At 45.5% G+C, this 15693-nt stretch overlaps 1 protein-coding gene across 7 annotated transcripts in view; it reads right to left on the bottom strand.

Annotated features, from left to right (window-relative positions):
* Positions 1-15693, bottom strand: part of PHKA2 (phosphorylase kinase regulatory subunit alpha 2) — a 92226-nt gene that overhangs the window by 21423 nt on the left and 55110 nt on the right. For all 7 annotated transcript variants that reach the window (XR_014076003.1, XR_014076004.1, XM_081566529.1 and 4 more), the window contains 7 exons: positions 14385-14463; positions 11826-11960; positions 11048-11157; positions 9770-9914; positions 9435-9513; positions 2396-2565; positions 1185-1358 (listed from right to left, as the gene is read on the bottom strand). Coding sequence is in view for 5 of the 7 variants with exons in the window: in XM_081566529.1 (XP_081422655.1) it covers positions 1185-1358; positions 2396-2565; positions 9435-9513; positions 9770-9914; positions 11048-11157; positions 11826-11960; positions 14385-14463 (892 nt within the window). In the remaining 2 variants the exon portion in view is untranslated. The remainder of the gene's footprint in view (positions 1-1184; positions 1359-2395; positions 2566-9434; positions 9514-9769; positions 9915-11047; positions 11158-11825; positions 11961-14384; positions 14464-15693) is intronic.

The following is a 15693-nucleotide window of genomic DNA, read 5'->3' as shown; positions in this document are numbered from 1 at the left end:
GTTGATATATTGAGTGCAGCACTATCACAGCATCATCTTTTAGGATTTGAAATAGGTCAACTGGAATTCCATCACCTCCACTAGCTTTGTTCGTAGTGATGCTTCCTAAGGCCCACTTGACTTCACAGTCCAGGATGTCTGGCTCTAGGTGAGTGATCACACCATCGTGATTATCTGGGTCGTGAAGATCTTTTTTGTACAGTTCTTCTGTGTATTCTTGCCACCTCTTCTTAATCTCTTCTGCTTCTGTTAGGTCCATACCATTTCTGTCCTTTATTGAGCCCATCTTTGCATGAAATGTTCCCTTGGTATCTCTAATTTTCTTGAAGAGATCTCTAGTCTTTCCCATTCTATTGTTTTCCTCAATTTCTTTGCACTGATCGCTGAGAAGGCTTTCTTATCTCTCCTCGCTATTCTTTGGAACTATGCATTCAAATGGGTATATATTTCCTTTTTTCCTTTGCTTTTCGTTTCTCTTCTTTTCTGAGGTATTTTTAAGGCCTCCTCAGACAGCGTTTTTTTTTTTTGCATTTCTTTTTCTTGGGGATAGTCTTGATCTCTGTCTCCTGTACAGTGTCATGAACCTCCGTTCATAGTTCATCAGGCACTCTGTCTATCAGATCTAGTCCCTTAAATCTATTTCTCACTTCCACTGTATAATCATAAGGGATTTGATTTAGGTCATTCAAAGATATGTAAAAGAGAAGCAACCCACTCTATGGCAACTCTACTGGCAACCCACTCTAATACTCTTGCCTGGAAAATCCGATGGACAGAGGAGCCTGGTAGGAAGAGTCGGACACAACTGAGCGACTTCACTTTCACTTTTCCCTTTCATGCATTGGAGAAGGAAATGGCAACCCACTCCAGTGTTCTTGCCTGGAGAATCCCAGGGACGGGGGAGCCTTGTGGGCTGCCGTCTATGGGGTCGCACAGAGTTGGACACGACTGAAGCGACTTAGCAGCAGCAGCAGCAAAGATACGTAAATACAAAAAGAAACAACTAAGAGTTGAAAAGTGGTTGCCTCTAAGTAGAAGGACTGGGGGAAGTGAGGAGGGGAAAGGTGAGGCAGTAAACAGCTGCACTTTGTTGCCTTTAGGATCCTTTGACTTGTACATTATGCTCACACATTACTTTCATGAAAGAAGTTATTTTAGTAGGCAGAGAAGAGTTAATAACGTACATGGAATTTCCAAACCCTTTGCTTTTGCCATCACGGAAAGTATATCCTGAGTGGAATGGACAGCACTGAAAACATGGTTGTCCTCTGTCTTCTTACAGAGAGGTGGCAGATAGCACTTCGAGGATGTGCTTTGCAGAAGGTGGTTGATATACTGGTCAAGCTCGTCCTGGCTTTCTGTAATTACACAGGTAAGAAAAAGAGCCAATGAAAACAAGCTACAGAAACAACCTAAATGCATAAAAGTGATTCTGTGTAGCTGCAAGTGCTGAACAGATTTAGTGGAAGACAACATTTTGATATAGATACTTGATCTCCACTCTGCCTCTAGAAAGGAAGAGATTTACATAGATGATGCTCTTTGCGGTGACTCTCCCAACATTTACCCCCACTCTCCTCCCCGGGCCTTGTGTGACAGGGACTCATAAAAGCTAGCACTAGTGCACCCAGGGAATCATTTCTTGTGGTTTTGTTCTGCTAGTTGTTTTAGGGCAAATATCCTCAAGGGTTGGCTCTGTTTAAAGGTGGCTCTGTTATAAAGTTATTGTTTGGAAAAACTTCATTCTAAAAAAAGAAAAATACAGATCACATCATCTCAGGATGAGCTGAATATGTAGACAATCTGAGGGCCAGCAGTCAACATCCAATCTTTTGGTTTTCATTTGTCCTGAATGAGCTACACATTATGGAACGCCCCACAGACCCAATCCCAAGTCCTATCAAGAAGTGAAAAACAGGTCACTTCAACCCCAAACCTTGCTCAGTTTGAGAAATGTTATATACATAAGATTTCATTACTTACATCCAATCGAGCCAAGATCATTCTACCACTCCTTTGAAAATTCAGGAAATGTGTTTCTTTATATTTTGTGAAAAGTCTCCATTTCTGAAACTCTTTGTCCCTCTAGGTTTAAAAAAAGCCTCACTTTTGCAGTTTAAGTTTTTAAACTGGCAACCCACTCCAGTATTCTTGCCTGGAGAACCCATGGACAGAGGAGCCTGGCAGGCTACAGTCCATGGAATTGCAGAGAGTCTGACATGACTGAGCAACTAATACTTTCTTTTATTCATTTTAATACATCAAAGTTTCTGAAGACTTTTTTGTTGTATTAGTTACCAATCATTTTCTGTGATTGAGTTTTGGGGCAACTTGATCACAATGCCAAGGTTTAAATAAATTCAGGGACTGCCTACAAAGGCATTCCAAGCCGTACCTTGATTATAGTTGTCTTCCAAATATCCTCCCAGGTCTGAATCACTATCAGGACTGAAGCTCCCTTCACTGGCATCATCAAACAACTTCTCATCACAGTCTGGATCCAGGAAGGTCAGATACGTGTAGAAAGAGGTGGTGAGAAATTCCGAAAGACTCCCTAATTTTACTCTGCCAAGGAGACACTATGTTAGCGATATAGGTGGATGTGGACAAACTTCCATGATGAATCATCAAGAGACGATTTTCAATAACTAGGTGGTGCTTCTGCCAGAATCCATAAATACGTCACTCGCAGATTGCCCCATACAAGTAGTCAGCCAAGAAATGAAAATGAAAATGAAAATTCAATAGCAAGTATGAAGTGGAGGCACAAGCATATTAAAAGCCAAAATGAATCATACTGATTTCTTACTCCCAAACCCAATACAAATAGAAATCTATTTTACTGAACCAACCAAAGTTTTACAAAACATATTGAGCGAACCACCTTTAAACAGAGCCAACCCTTGAGGATATTTGCCCTAAAACAACTAGCAGAACAAAACCACAAGAAATGATTCCCTGGGTGCACTAGTGCCAGCTTTTATGAGTCCCTGTCACACAAGGCCCGGGGAGGAGAGTGGGGGTAAATGTTGGGAGAGTCACCGCAAAGAGCAAAGTTCTCTCTAGAAGGAATGTGATGGGCGGGCCATCCCCAGAAGGGGACAATGGCCCAGAGTCGCCCCATTGTCAGTCTGGGAAAAGCTCCACAGAACCTCTGGGAGCAGGGTTTGGCAGTATGGGGTTCTGCTACAAAGGCAGCTGTCTCCAAGTTCTTGCTTCCCAAGCCTGGGATGTCTACCCTACAGAAAGAGAGCCAGCACTATGTGCTTCTTAAAATGTTAGATCTGGAGGCAGAAAACTATAGGCTGCCTCAGAGCTACCAAGGTCAGTTTATGACTGGTTTAAATGGCTTAGTTGGAGAAGAGTAAACAGAAGCAGGAATGCAAATGAATTCACAAGTGTGTGAGCCTCAATAAAGCAAGAAGTGCTGCCTGAGGGTGAGAAAAGCCTTCTAATCAAGTAAAGGTGAAAGTGAAAGTCGCTCAGTCCTGTCCAACTCTTTGGGACCCCATGGACTATACAGACCATGGAATTCTCTCAGCCAGAATATTGGAATGGGTAGCCTTTCCCTTCTCCAGGGGATCTTCCCAACCCAGGGAACAAACCCAGGTCTCCCCTATTGCAGGCAGATTCTTTACCAGCTGAGCCACAAGGGAAGCCCAAGAATACTGGAGTAGGTAGCCTATCCCTTCTCCAGTGGATCTTTCCAATCCAGGAATGGAAAATGGAACCGGGGTCTCCAGTGCAAAGAAATAGAGGAAAACAAAAGAATGGGAAAGACTAGAGATCTCTTCAAGAAAATCAGAGATACCAAGAGAACATTTCATGCAATGATAAGCACAATAAAGGGCAGAAACAGTAAGGACCTAGCAGAAGCAGAAGAGATTAAGAAAAGGTGATAAGACTACATAGAATTGTACAAAAAAGGTCTTAATCACCTGGATAACAATGATGGTGTGGTCACTCACCTAGGATCAGACATCCCGGAGTGTGAAGTCAAGTGGGCCTTAGGAAGCATCACTACAAACAAAGCTAGTGGAGGTGATAGAACTCCAGCTGAGCTATTTCAAATCCTAAAAGATGATGCTGTGAAAGTTCAGTTCAGTTCAGTCGCTCAGTTGTGTCCGACTCTTTGCGACCCCATGAACTGCAGCACGCCAGCCTCTCTGTCCATCACCAACTCCCGGAGTCTACCCAAACCCATGTTCATCGAGTCAGTGATGCCATCCAACCATCTCATCCTCTGTCGTCCCCTTCTCCTCCCGCCCACAATCCTACCCAGCATTAGGGTCTTTTCCAATGAGTCAACCCTTTGCATGAGGTGGCCAAAGTATTGGAGTTTCAGCTTCAACATCAGTCCTTCCAATGAACACCCAGGATTGATCTCTTTTAGGATGGATTGATCGGATCTCCTTGCAGTCCAAGGGACTCTCAAGAGTCTTCTCCAACACCACAGTTCAAAAGCATCAATTCTGCGGCGCTCAGCTTTCTTCACCGTCCAACTCTCACATCCATACATGACTACTGGAAAAACCATAGCCTTGACTAGACGGACTTTTGTTGGCAAAGTAATGTCTCTGCTTTTAAATATGCTATCTAGGTTGGCCATAACCTTCCTTCCAAGGAGTAAGCGTCTTTTAATTTCATGGCTGCAGTCACCATCTGCAGTGATTCTGGAGCCCAAAAAAATAAAGTCTGACACTGTTTCCACTGTTTCCCCATCTATTTCCATGGAGTGATGGGACCAGATGCCATGATCTTAGTTTTCTGAACATTGAACTTTAAGCCAACTTTTTCACTCTCCTCTTTCATCTTCATCAAGAGGCTCTTTAGTTCTTCTTCACTCTCTGCCATAAGGGTGGTGTCATCCGCATACCTGAGGTTATTGATATTTCTTCCAGCAATCTTGATTCCAGCTTGTGTTTCTTCCAGCCGAGCGTTTCTCATGATGTACTCTGCATATAAGTTAAATAAGGAGGGTGACAATATATAGCCTTGACGGACTCCTTTTCCTATTTGGAACCAGTCTGTTGTTCCATGTCCAGTTCTAACTGTTGCTTCCTGACCTGCATACAGGTTTCTCAAGAGACAGGTCAGATGGTCTGGTATTCCCATCTCTTTCAGAATTTTCCACAGTTTATTGTGATCCACACAGTCAAAGGCTTTGGCATAGTCAATAAAGCAGAAATAGATGTTTTTCTGGAACTCTCTTGCTTTTTCGATGATCCAGCGGATATTGGCAATTTGATCTCTGGTTCCTCTGCCTTTTCTAAAACCAGCTTGAACATCTGGAAGTTCACGGTTCACGTATTGCTGAAGCCTGGCTTGGAGAATTTTGAGCATTACTTTACTAGCATGTGAGATGAGTGCAATTGTGCGGTAGTTTGAGCATTCTTTGGCATTGCCTTTCTTTGGGATTGGAACGAAAACTGACCTTTTCCAGTCCTGTGGCCACTGCTGAGTTTTCCAAATTTGCTGGCATATCGAGTGCAGCACTTTCCCAGCATCACCTTTGAGGATTTGAAGTAGCTCAACTGGAATTCCATCACCTCCACTAGCTTTGTTCGTAGTGATGCTATCTAAGGCCCACTTGACTTCACATTCCAGGATGTCTGGCTCTAGGTGAGTGATCACACCATCATGGTTATCTGGGTCGTGAAGATCTTTTTTGTACAGTTCTTCTGTGTATTCTTGCCACCTCTTCTTAATATCTTCTGCTTCTGTTAGGTCCATACCATTTCTGTCCTTTATCGAGCCCACCTTTGCATGAAATGTTCCTTTGGTATCTCTAATTTTCTTGAAGAGATCTCTAGTCTTTCCCAATCTGTTGTTTTCCTCTATTTCTTTGCACTGATCGCTGAGGAAGGCTTTCTTATCTCTCCTTGCTATTCTTTGGAACTCTGCATTCAGATGGGAATATCTTTCCTTTTCTCCTTTGCTTTTCACTTCTCTTCTCTTCCCAGCTATCTGTAAGGCCTCCTCAGACAGCCATTTTGCTTTTTTGCATTTCTTTTCCATGGGGATTTTCTTGATCCCTGTCTCTTGTACAATGTCACGAACCTCTGTCCATAGTTCATCAGGCACTCTTATCAGGTCTAGTCCCTTAAATCTATTTGTCACTTCCACTGTATACTCATAAGGGATTTGATCTAGGTCATACCTGAATGGTCTAGTGGTTTTCCCTACTTTCTTCAATTTAAGTCTGAATTTGGCAATAAGCAGTTCATGATCTGAGCCACAGTCTGCTCCTGGTCTTGTTTTTGCTGACTGTATAGAGCTTCTCCATCTTTGGCTGCAAAGAATATAATCAATCTGTGAAAGTGCTGCACTCGATATGCCAGCAAATTTGGAAAACTCAGCAGTGGCCACAGAACTGGAAAAGGTCAGTTTTCATTCCAATACCAAAGAAGGGCAATTCTAAAAAATGTTCAAACTACTGCACAACTGTGCTCATTTCACATACTAGCAAGGTCATGCTCAAAATCCTTCAAGCTAGGTTCAATAGTACTTGAACTGAGAACTTCCAGATGTTCAAGCTGGATTTAGAAAAGGCAGAGGAACCAGAGATCAAATTGCCAACATCTGTTGGATCACAGATAAAGCAAGAGAATTCCAGAAAAACATGTACTTCTGCTTCACTGATTATGCTAAAGCCTTTGACTGTGTGGATCACAACAAACTGTAGAAAACTCTTAAGAGATGGGAATACCAGACCACCTTACCTGTCTCCTGAGAAACCTGTATGCAGGTCAAGAAGCAACAGTTAGAACTGGACATGGAACAGCAGACTGGTTCCAAACTGGGAAAGGAGTACATCAAGGCTGTATACTGCCACCCTGCTTATTTAACTTATATGCAGAGTACATCACGTGACATGCCAGATGGATGAAGCACAAGCTGGAATCAAGTTTGCTGGGAGAAATATCAATAACCGCAGGTATGCAGATGACACCACCCTTATGGCAGAAAGAGAAGAACTAAAGAGCCTCTTGATGAGGGTGATAGGAGAGTGAAAAAGCTGGCTTAAAACTCAACATTCAAAAAACTAAGATCATGTCATCAGGTCCCACCACTTCATGGCAAATAGATGGGGAAACAATGGAAACAGTGACAGACTTTATTTTCTTGGGCTCCAAAATCACTGCAGATGGTGACTGCAGCCATGAAATTAAAAGATGCTTGCTCCTTGGAAGAAAAGCTATGACCAACCTAGGCTGCAAATTAAAAAGCAGAGACATCACTTTGCCGACAAAGCTCCACATAGTCAAAGCTATGGTTTTTCCAGTAGTCACGTATGGATGTGAGAGCTGGACCATCAAGAAGTCTGAGTACCTAAGAATTGATGCTTTCGAACTGTGGCGCTGGAAGACTCTTAAGAGTCCCATGGACTGCAAGGAGATCAAACCAGTCAATCCTAAAGGAAATCAGTCCTGAATATTCACTGGAAGGACTGATGCTGAAGCTGAAGCTCCAATACTTTGGCCACCTGATGCGAAGAGCCGACTCACTGGAAAAGATCCTGATGCTGGGAAGACTGAAGGCAGGAGGAGAAGGGGACAACAGAGGATGAGATGGTTGGATGGCATCACTGACTTGATGGACATGAGTTTGAGCAACCTCTGGGAGATGGTGAAGGACAGGGAAGCCTGGCATGCTGCAGTTCATTGGGGTCGCAAAGAGTCAGACACAACTTAGCGACTGAACAACAACCAGGTGGGTCCAGAGGATAGATTCTGGCATGTACAGTGAGTTCAGTTTTTCAAATACCCTCAGACTTAAAGAAGAGCCAAAATGAGATTCAACTTTAATTATGAATTACTTAGTAGGAATCATGGAGCCTAGGCATCCCTCTTTCTTTCCATGGATCTGTGAATTATTTGCCATACTCTGTAACCAGGAGCCCCTCCCGATTCCTATAAGCCCCATCCAGCTCGACACGGTGGTTAAAGCCCGGTTTCTGTATTCACATGGCGTTTTGGCACCTACTCATCTTGTGCCCCTGGCTCTCTGAGCCTACAGATCCTGGCATACAAAATAGGAATATTTGCTCGAGACAAAGCAAAGGACAACGTGAGACAACACATAAAGAGACAAAGAATACACTGCATGCTCAAACAATTGTACACAGTATCCTTTTGACAATGATAAGATTTCAGAAAAAGAATTCATTTTGGAAAACAGTCAATTATGGGCGTGTGGTATTGTCTCTCAGTTATGACACCATATGCCAGGTGGTAACTTATCCAAGCTGGAGATGAAATGTACACAAGTGGATGCCAACTGTAGTCATGGCACCAGCCCTGGGATGTTGACAGCAGAATGCTGAGGAAGGCCTTGCTGACACTCATGAGAGAGGCCAGGAGAAGCTTGGAGCAAGGGCCACTTCAAGTGTACAGCAAACCCCACAGCAAGTTCAGTGAGCAGAGGTGCCAACCCCGGTGCTTAGAAATAATATAGTGACTCATCCCAGAGGACATCGGGCTAAGTGAAATCAACCAGTCACAAAAAGGCAAACACTAGATGAGGCCACTTAGGAGAGACACCTAGAGACAGAAAGCAGACCGTGGTTGTCAGGACCAGGAGCGAGGCAGATGGAGAGTGGTTTCAGGGGTACAGAGTTTCAGTTTTACAAGATGAAAAGAGCTCTAAGAGACTTGTTGCAAACAATGTGAATGTATTTAATGCAACCGAATTGTACACTTAAAATGGTTTAGGTGGCAAATTTTATATTACATATAGTTCACAATTTAAAAAAATTACCATGGCAGCAGGGTCCCTGGCATGGGAGGATGTGAGAAGAAAGGCAAACTTCAATTCCCAAACACTTCTAGCAACTGGCATTCCATCAGGGACCCAATGGCAGCCTCCCCAACCTCAGGAAAGGCCACATGTGACTTGAGCTGGCTGCACGGTGAAGTTCTCCTGGGGCCCTTCTGGCATATCCCAGGAGTTTCACAGAGATCAGGACACAGTGGCTACAGAAAAATCCTCTGCCTTGTGACAGGGGTGTCCCTGGGAGGTGAGCCCCCATCCCTTAAGGTGTTCGCACACTCAAGTCAAGGAGTGATTTGATTACTGAGCACCTGCCAGCCCCGAGGCACGGGGTGTTTGCTAGCCCACCTTTGAGCAGAAACAGACTCTGCATTCCACACATGCATCTCAAGGGGGCCACTTCGGGGAGACTTGATTCGTTCACAGCTCTATACTCCAGGCCTCCTGGTGCCCATAAAAGCTTCGCAAACACCCACCAAATACTGCTTAGAGATAATTCCAGTTTCACATGGGTGACCGGATTAGATGTTCTAATTTCCTTTTTACTCTAAAGCTCCACACTTCTATGTTCAGCAGTGGATATGAAAAATGGGAGAAGGGTAGTAAAAGGCTTTAAGAAAGGTCAATGTTACTTTTGTTTTCTAGAAAAAATCACAAATTACCTAGCTCCTCCAAAATACCCATCCTCTAGTTTGCGAATTGTAGCAAGAACAGCAGAATGAATATCTGAGCCATCATTTGCTAAAAAGAAAAAAAAACAGATGAATTAGTTCACTTCATCTGGGAATACTTTGTTTGGGTATGTGCTGAAACGTGTTCATCAACACCAACCAATTAAAATACGTATAGCATAGGAGATTCCCAACCTTAGAAAGCTAACTGCTCAGAACCCTCTTTGGTACCTAGCTCTGTCCATGGGACTCATTTTAAACATTTTGCAAAGAGAAAAGACCACCTATGGGACATGAGTCAGGGCAGATCAAGTTCATGGACTTACTGAGCATGGTATGCGTGATGGGGAAGGTGAGCGTGGGTCTGCCCGTCATCCGCCAGCAGGTGCACAGGTAGGCCAGCTCAATCCTCAGCATCTCCACGATCATCTCGTTGTCCAGGGCCAGATAGAAGTGATGCTGGTCGGTGAACTGCAAGTCACAACAGGCCAGGTTCAACACTGTCCTGCCTTCCCCTCCACACAACCTCAGCTGTCATTCACTGCAGCACTAATTCTTGCATTTTGTTTCCAGAGAAGAGACTCAACCCTGGCTCCATCCTGGGGCTTTCCTTGTGACCACACCCATTGATCTGCCCCAGCCCGGGAGCTAGGGCTCCATTAGCGCTAAGCGTGGGAGGAAAGGGCGAATGGCTAGGTCTATTTATGGCTCCTCAGATGCGGATTTAAGGACCTAGCCCAGCACTGCTGTTCCTGAAAGGAAATCAATAACTCCTTAATTCCAGTTGCGGTCTAGGGCTGCTGAGCTCAGGGATGCTTTCCTAGTGGGGCCACTGAGAGCAGGTGAGACATGGAGACTGTTTACCTGACTGACGGCCTGGTTAACGTGAAGTATGGGCACTGTTGCATCGTGTCCAGGAAAATTATACTGCTGCCCTGGCCTCTGGATCCATGCACACTCCGCTCTGGTCTAAAATTTGTTATGAAGGGAAATAACTCCCAAGATTTGAGCAAGCAGCACAGGCTGGATGAGAAAGAGCAACTTGAGGTGACTGACCCATGAGCCCATGGCCAACTATGTGCCCAAGTAGTTGGGGGGGCTGTGCCTCCTGCTGACAAACTGATCCCTCAGTTGGCCTTTCTAGCTGCTGAATGGATGAAAAAGGCTTCATCTGCGTTCCACAGGGCTAGTTTCCTTTGGAAACAAAAACTCTAAAGACAAGACCCATAAGCAGTATATTCAGAATCCCGTCAAGGGGGCTGGGGCCTGAAAACTCTGACTCCCCGTGTGGGAGTCCACTGACAGAGGCCCTGCTGACAAGCTGAGAGAGTATTAGGGGCACGAGGGCTGTAAGTGCCACGCACTAGCCAATTTGTAAAGTGTGTGCATTTCATACTGGAAGTGATGGCATACTCAGAGCTAAGCAGCATTTACTGAGCACCTACCATGAGTAAAGAACTGTATTAGGTCTTGGATGTCATCTTTTGTCTGTATTTGAACACTTGCATGCACATCCTGCTGCATTCAAAGTAGCTCCGCCAGACAGAAAAAGAGAGCTTAATAAACAAATGCTTGTTGCTTTGCTACTGGCCTGCTCTTCTCACCTGCGGTGTGAAAGTAAAGATCTGGTTCCTAATCACGTATAGTTTAGATGTCCCAAGGACACCAATGTGCCGATAAGGTCGCCCACTCAATCTCATATTCTTATTCCGTCCTATGTAGAAAGTAAAAGAGAAATTCAAGTTAGAGCAGGCACAGTGACATCTAATCCAAGTGATTCTGCCTAAGCCTGAACTTATTGATACGTTAAACAACTCACTCTAGGGTTTGGTTTTTCCAATACTGTTATCCTTCTTTAGGACAAGGATGAATTAAGAAAAGAATCCCACTCCCTTCTTTTCATGCATATGTAAGAACAACACCCAGTAAAACATCTATATGGAATAAAACTATTAAGAGGAGTTTATCGTTTACTTTTCATTTATTTAGTATGGAACCATGATCCTAAACAGTCAGATTTGAGATAAAGAGAACACGCCTCCCATTTTAATGGGTAAATGAGCATTTTTTAGACCATGGAAGAAATTTAGAAACATTATCAAGACGCAAATGACTGCTTCAGTTGTGAATTTCCAAAGATGGCTCCTTATTTTACCACATATCTGACAAATCACTGGCCACCTGTGGTGACATCTCCTGAACAGACATGAAAGGAATGTGCTTGTCCGGCCATTCCTCTTCACATCAAAGCAATCAAACCATCTACTTTGGTGCTTTGCCCAACTCTTTAGAATTTACACATATCACAGTCTCCCCCAGACCCCAAACCTAGAACCAAGATGCAACCTCCCCAAAAACACCTTGCTACTTCCCCAAACCTACCAAGCTTGGCATATATGTGACTAAGGATGCGGCCTGGCTGGACTCGGATTGGATGAATGTCAGTGATACTCTGGACGTTGACCCCATGTTTCCTCAGCAGCTCCTTAATGTGGTTGTTTTCTGCCAGAACAGTTACTGTGAACAAGAATGTAGTGTCTGCATTAGACGGTGGCCCTTGTCCCCTCACAAATACTTGCTGTTGTCTGCTCTTGTCTCTGATCTGTCAGACACATCAGCAGGCTTGCCACAGGCTGGGAGATTTTGAAATGGTCAGTACTTGTCCTGTCGCTCTTCCCAGTTCTCTCTGGCCTCATATCTCCCCTCAACACCTACAATGCATATTTAACAAGTGCCCTCAATGTACAAGACAGTCTGAGACATGTAGAAATGGTTTGCAACAGGTCACAAGCCAAGTTACTGATCTCAAGTGATGTTCTGTCTCCCTGTGGGTCTGCATTTATCTGAAACCTGTCTTGTGTTCTTTTCACATGCAGTCAGCAGTGGAAATGGCTCCACAAGAGGGATATCAGGAGAAGTCTGTGCCTCTGCTCTCAAAGACAGAAGAGCAGTATGTGTGCTAGTGGGTGATGCTCTGACTGACGGGAGGAGCTTTTACATTCAGGAGAGAAGGAAGGGTGGACCTACCAGTGGGCTGGTGGTAGTGGGGCAGCCTGGCCCAGCGGGAAGCAGAGCACAAGGACCCCGCTGGTGGGCGAGAGCCACCCCAGAGGTGGGTCGCACACCCCAATGGGCCGGGCTGGGCCCATCTCCAGGGAGCGAGGCTGGGCATCTGGCTCTCTGGCAGGCAGGGCTCTGGGATGCCTGGAATGTGGGGTTTGAGGTGGGCTCAGACCCCCATTCCTGCTGTACCAGTACCGCTAGCTTTTAAGAGAAGGGACCATACATTGACAAAGGGAACGAGTGTCAGGGAGGGGGCTAGAGAAAGGGAGCTCTGGCCATACAGAGAGTGGCCGCTGCTGGGTCCAGCTGCGTGGAGCCTGCTAGGAACTGGAACAGCTTAGGGTGGTGTTGAGGTCAGAGGAAAGACTTCTTTACTGCTGATGTAGCCCCCCCCCCCCAGCCCTACCACTGAACCCTGAGGCCAGTGACTCCTGAAGCTACAATACCTACAAATGCAGCCGAGACCTTGTACTTACATAGCACGCGAGACTTCTCCAAAGTATGTTAATATCCATGACCTCATCTAAGCCTCACAACAAGGCCCTGAGGGGAACCTGCAGTTACAGCAGAGCAGGGAAGGTAAGCCCTGGGCCCCAGCATGGGGACACTGGCCATGCAGGAGTGGGCTGGCAGCTGCCCTTCACATCTGTCTCTCTGGAAGCTTCCAACACCATGCAGAGGTCCACACGGATCAGAGCCACACAGCAGTCATTGTGTGGGAGTGACTCTTTCAGAGAAGACCTGTAAGCCTGCTGATATGACAGACCCGCACACAGAGAAGTTTCCGAGACCGGACTTCCTGTTCTTCCAGGCCACAACCTCTTATATTTTCTACTCCGTTTTCTTCTGTTGCATTAAAAAAAAAATGGTGCTCAGGTTCCGTCAAGCTGTGCCAGCCCACAGTTGGAAGAGCAGCCTTGTGGACCGAAGGGATCACTTGGCAGCATGTGCTCCAGTGACAGGCAGAGACGGTGGGGTTGGCTGTGGGTCCCTCACGTATAAGAGGGGGATGGTAACGATGATTGTCACAGTTTCTACCTCATCAGGATGCTGTGATGGTTGGCCGTGTCTCAGCAGGCCTGGGACACAGCACTGACCAGTGATGACCTGCACATGACCTCTGCTGTAACCCGGGCGAGTGCAGCAAAATGAGTCCGTGGCCACAGACAGGGTTCCCTTTCATTTTCTCAATAATTGCTTTTGCTATATTGAGTGTGTATCAAGCAACACAGAAGCTACAAAAATAAGGCCGCTGTCCTTAAGAAATGTACAGTGTACACTAGGATACACAGGCATAGACACGACGCGCCGATACTAGCTGGTGTAGATGTCGCTCTCTGAGGCGTGCGCACTCCTGAGGAGTACCCCCGGGAGGGAAAGTAGGGAGAGAGCACCGGTTGTGAGAGCCTGAGGCACAGAGAGGGGAAGTCACGGGGCAGTCAGAGCCAGCGCTGCAGCAGTGGTCGGGCTGGCCCTGCGCTTCTGTGGAAGCGCCGGCTGGAGAGGAGGGGAGGCAGGTGAGAACATGGACCAGCGGCTCTGGAAAGAAGTCAGACCTCCAAGGGAGGAATGAGTGAACTCTCACTTGGGTTTTGAGTTTTCAGCAAGGTCACATTCTACTTTTTAAAGGACAGCAATTATGAAAAATGATGCTCAATGAATCACTTGTGCCCCAGTTGCAATCAAGGTTTAGATTCAAGAAAACTGCCAGCTAGAAACCAACTCTGAGATTAGGAGCTGCTGAGTTATAGAACGTACTTCACAGAACTGATGTATGCTAAAGTGTATCCATACACAGTCTTTAAAAAAATTAAATGTGCTGTAAAAATCACATTGGTTTTACAAAGTTAAATATGAATAGGAAACACACTCACAAACCTTGTACGACGACATCAGGTTTGACCGAAGTGGAAAATCTTCTGTTCAAGGGATCAATTTCACCAGCAGCAAGGAATCCCTAGGAAAATAGGAGCATTAACGCCATGATACACTGATAAACTAAAAGTTCACCTTAAACCTAAGTTTGGAAATAAAATATCTGGAGGCTCAAGATCTTCAGTATTTTAGCCCTTTATATTTTTCCAAGGCAATTGCTTTTCTCTGAACATATTGTACAGTATAGCATTTAGATGGCACTCTATCGTGTTTATAGCAGCCAGCTCTCCAGGGCTAGTCAAACACGCCAACCTTGTGTGAGTGTGAAGAATAAGGGTAACTCGTGCTCCCTGACCCTTACCCCGCGCCAGGTACAGTGCTGAGCCAGGTACAGTACACGCACTGTCACACAGTCCTCCTAACAGGTAGACACCACCATTCACACCACCTTACCGGGTGCCTTGGCCTGAGAAACCAATGTGCTGAGAAACCGGGAAACCAAGGCACTGAGCTCAGCAAGAGGGGCAGAATGAGGATTTGGCCCAGAGCTGACTGTCCTGAAACAAAGAAACTCCCCTCCCTGCTGGCACAGTACTCTCTGAATGTGGCTCTCCTCACATTATCTATAAATGACAGGTACCCTAAGACAGGGGACCAAGGTGTTCTGGGAGTCCTGAGGACAAGGTGGACCTCATGCTGGGCCTACATGAGGGCCTTAACTCTGAGAGGAGGAAACAAAAGCAGAGGGATTTGTTCCCGATCTCACTGACACAGAAATCAGAGCTGGACCATATCAGAGATGATCAAACCCAACCTCTTCACTCTAAAGATGAGGAAACTGAAAATAAAAAAATCTACATTTAAACAAAAGTTGTACAACATTCAAAAAGTAAATAAATAAAGATGAACAGAGTGAGGCCCAGGGAAGTTAAGAGACCTGCCCAAGGTTACAGAGGTAGTAGGAGGCAGGGTTGGCTTTCCAAAGGATATACATGAATTTTCCCTACTCATAAAGAAAAAAGTATAAGACACAGCTTCCACCCCCAAGGACATGTCCATGACATTGCAGAGATGATCATATCCATGAAACTACTACTCCATCTCAGCACCTAAGGGCCACCTGCACTGTGACAGCTTTACCTGGGTCTTCTCTCACATACCAGGAACTCCAGTGACATTCAACCCACTGCTCCCCAGGCTGCCCCCCCCCCCCCCCCCGCACCCCTCCCCAGGGGTCTAGACACTGAGCTGAGCAGGATCCTCCCAGGAATGAGGAGCCATCTGATAAAAAGCACTCACACTTAGGACTGTC

Source organism: Giraffa tippelskirchi, chromosome X, assembly GCF_054371585.1.
Source record: "Giraffa tippelskirchi isolate mGirTip1 chromosome X, T2T-mGirTip1v1.2.pri, whole genome shotgun sequence".
Classification (NCBI taxonomy): domain Eukaryota; kingdom Metazoa; phylum Chordata; class Mammalia; order Artiodactyla; family Giraffidae; genus Giraffa; species Giraffa tippelskirchi.
Note: the sequence above shows the minus strand (reverse complement) of the source record. Positions and strands in the feature narration are given on the sequence as shown.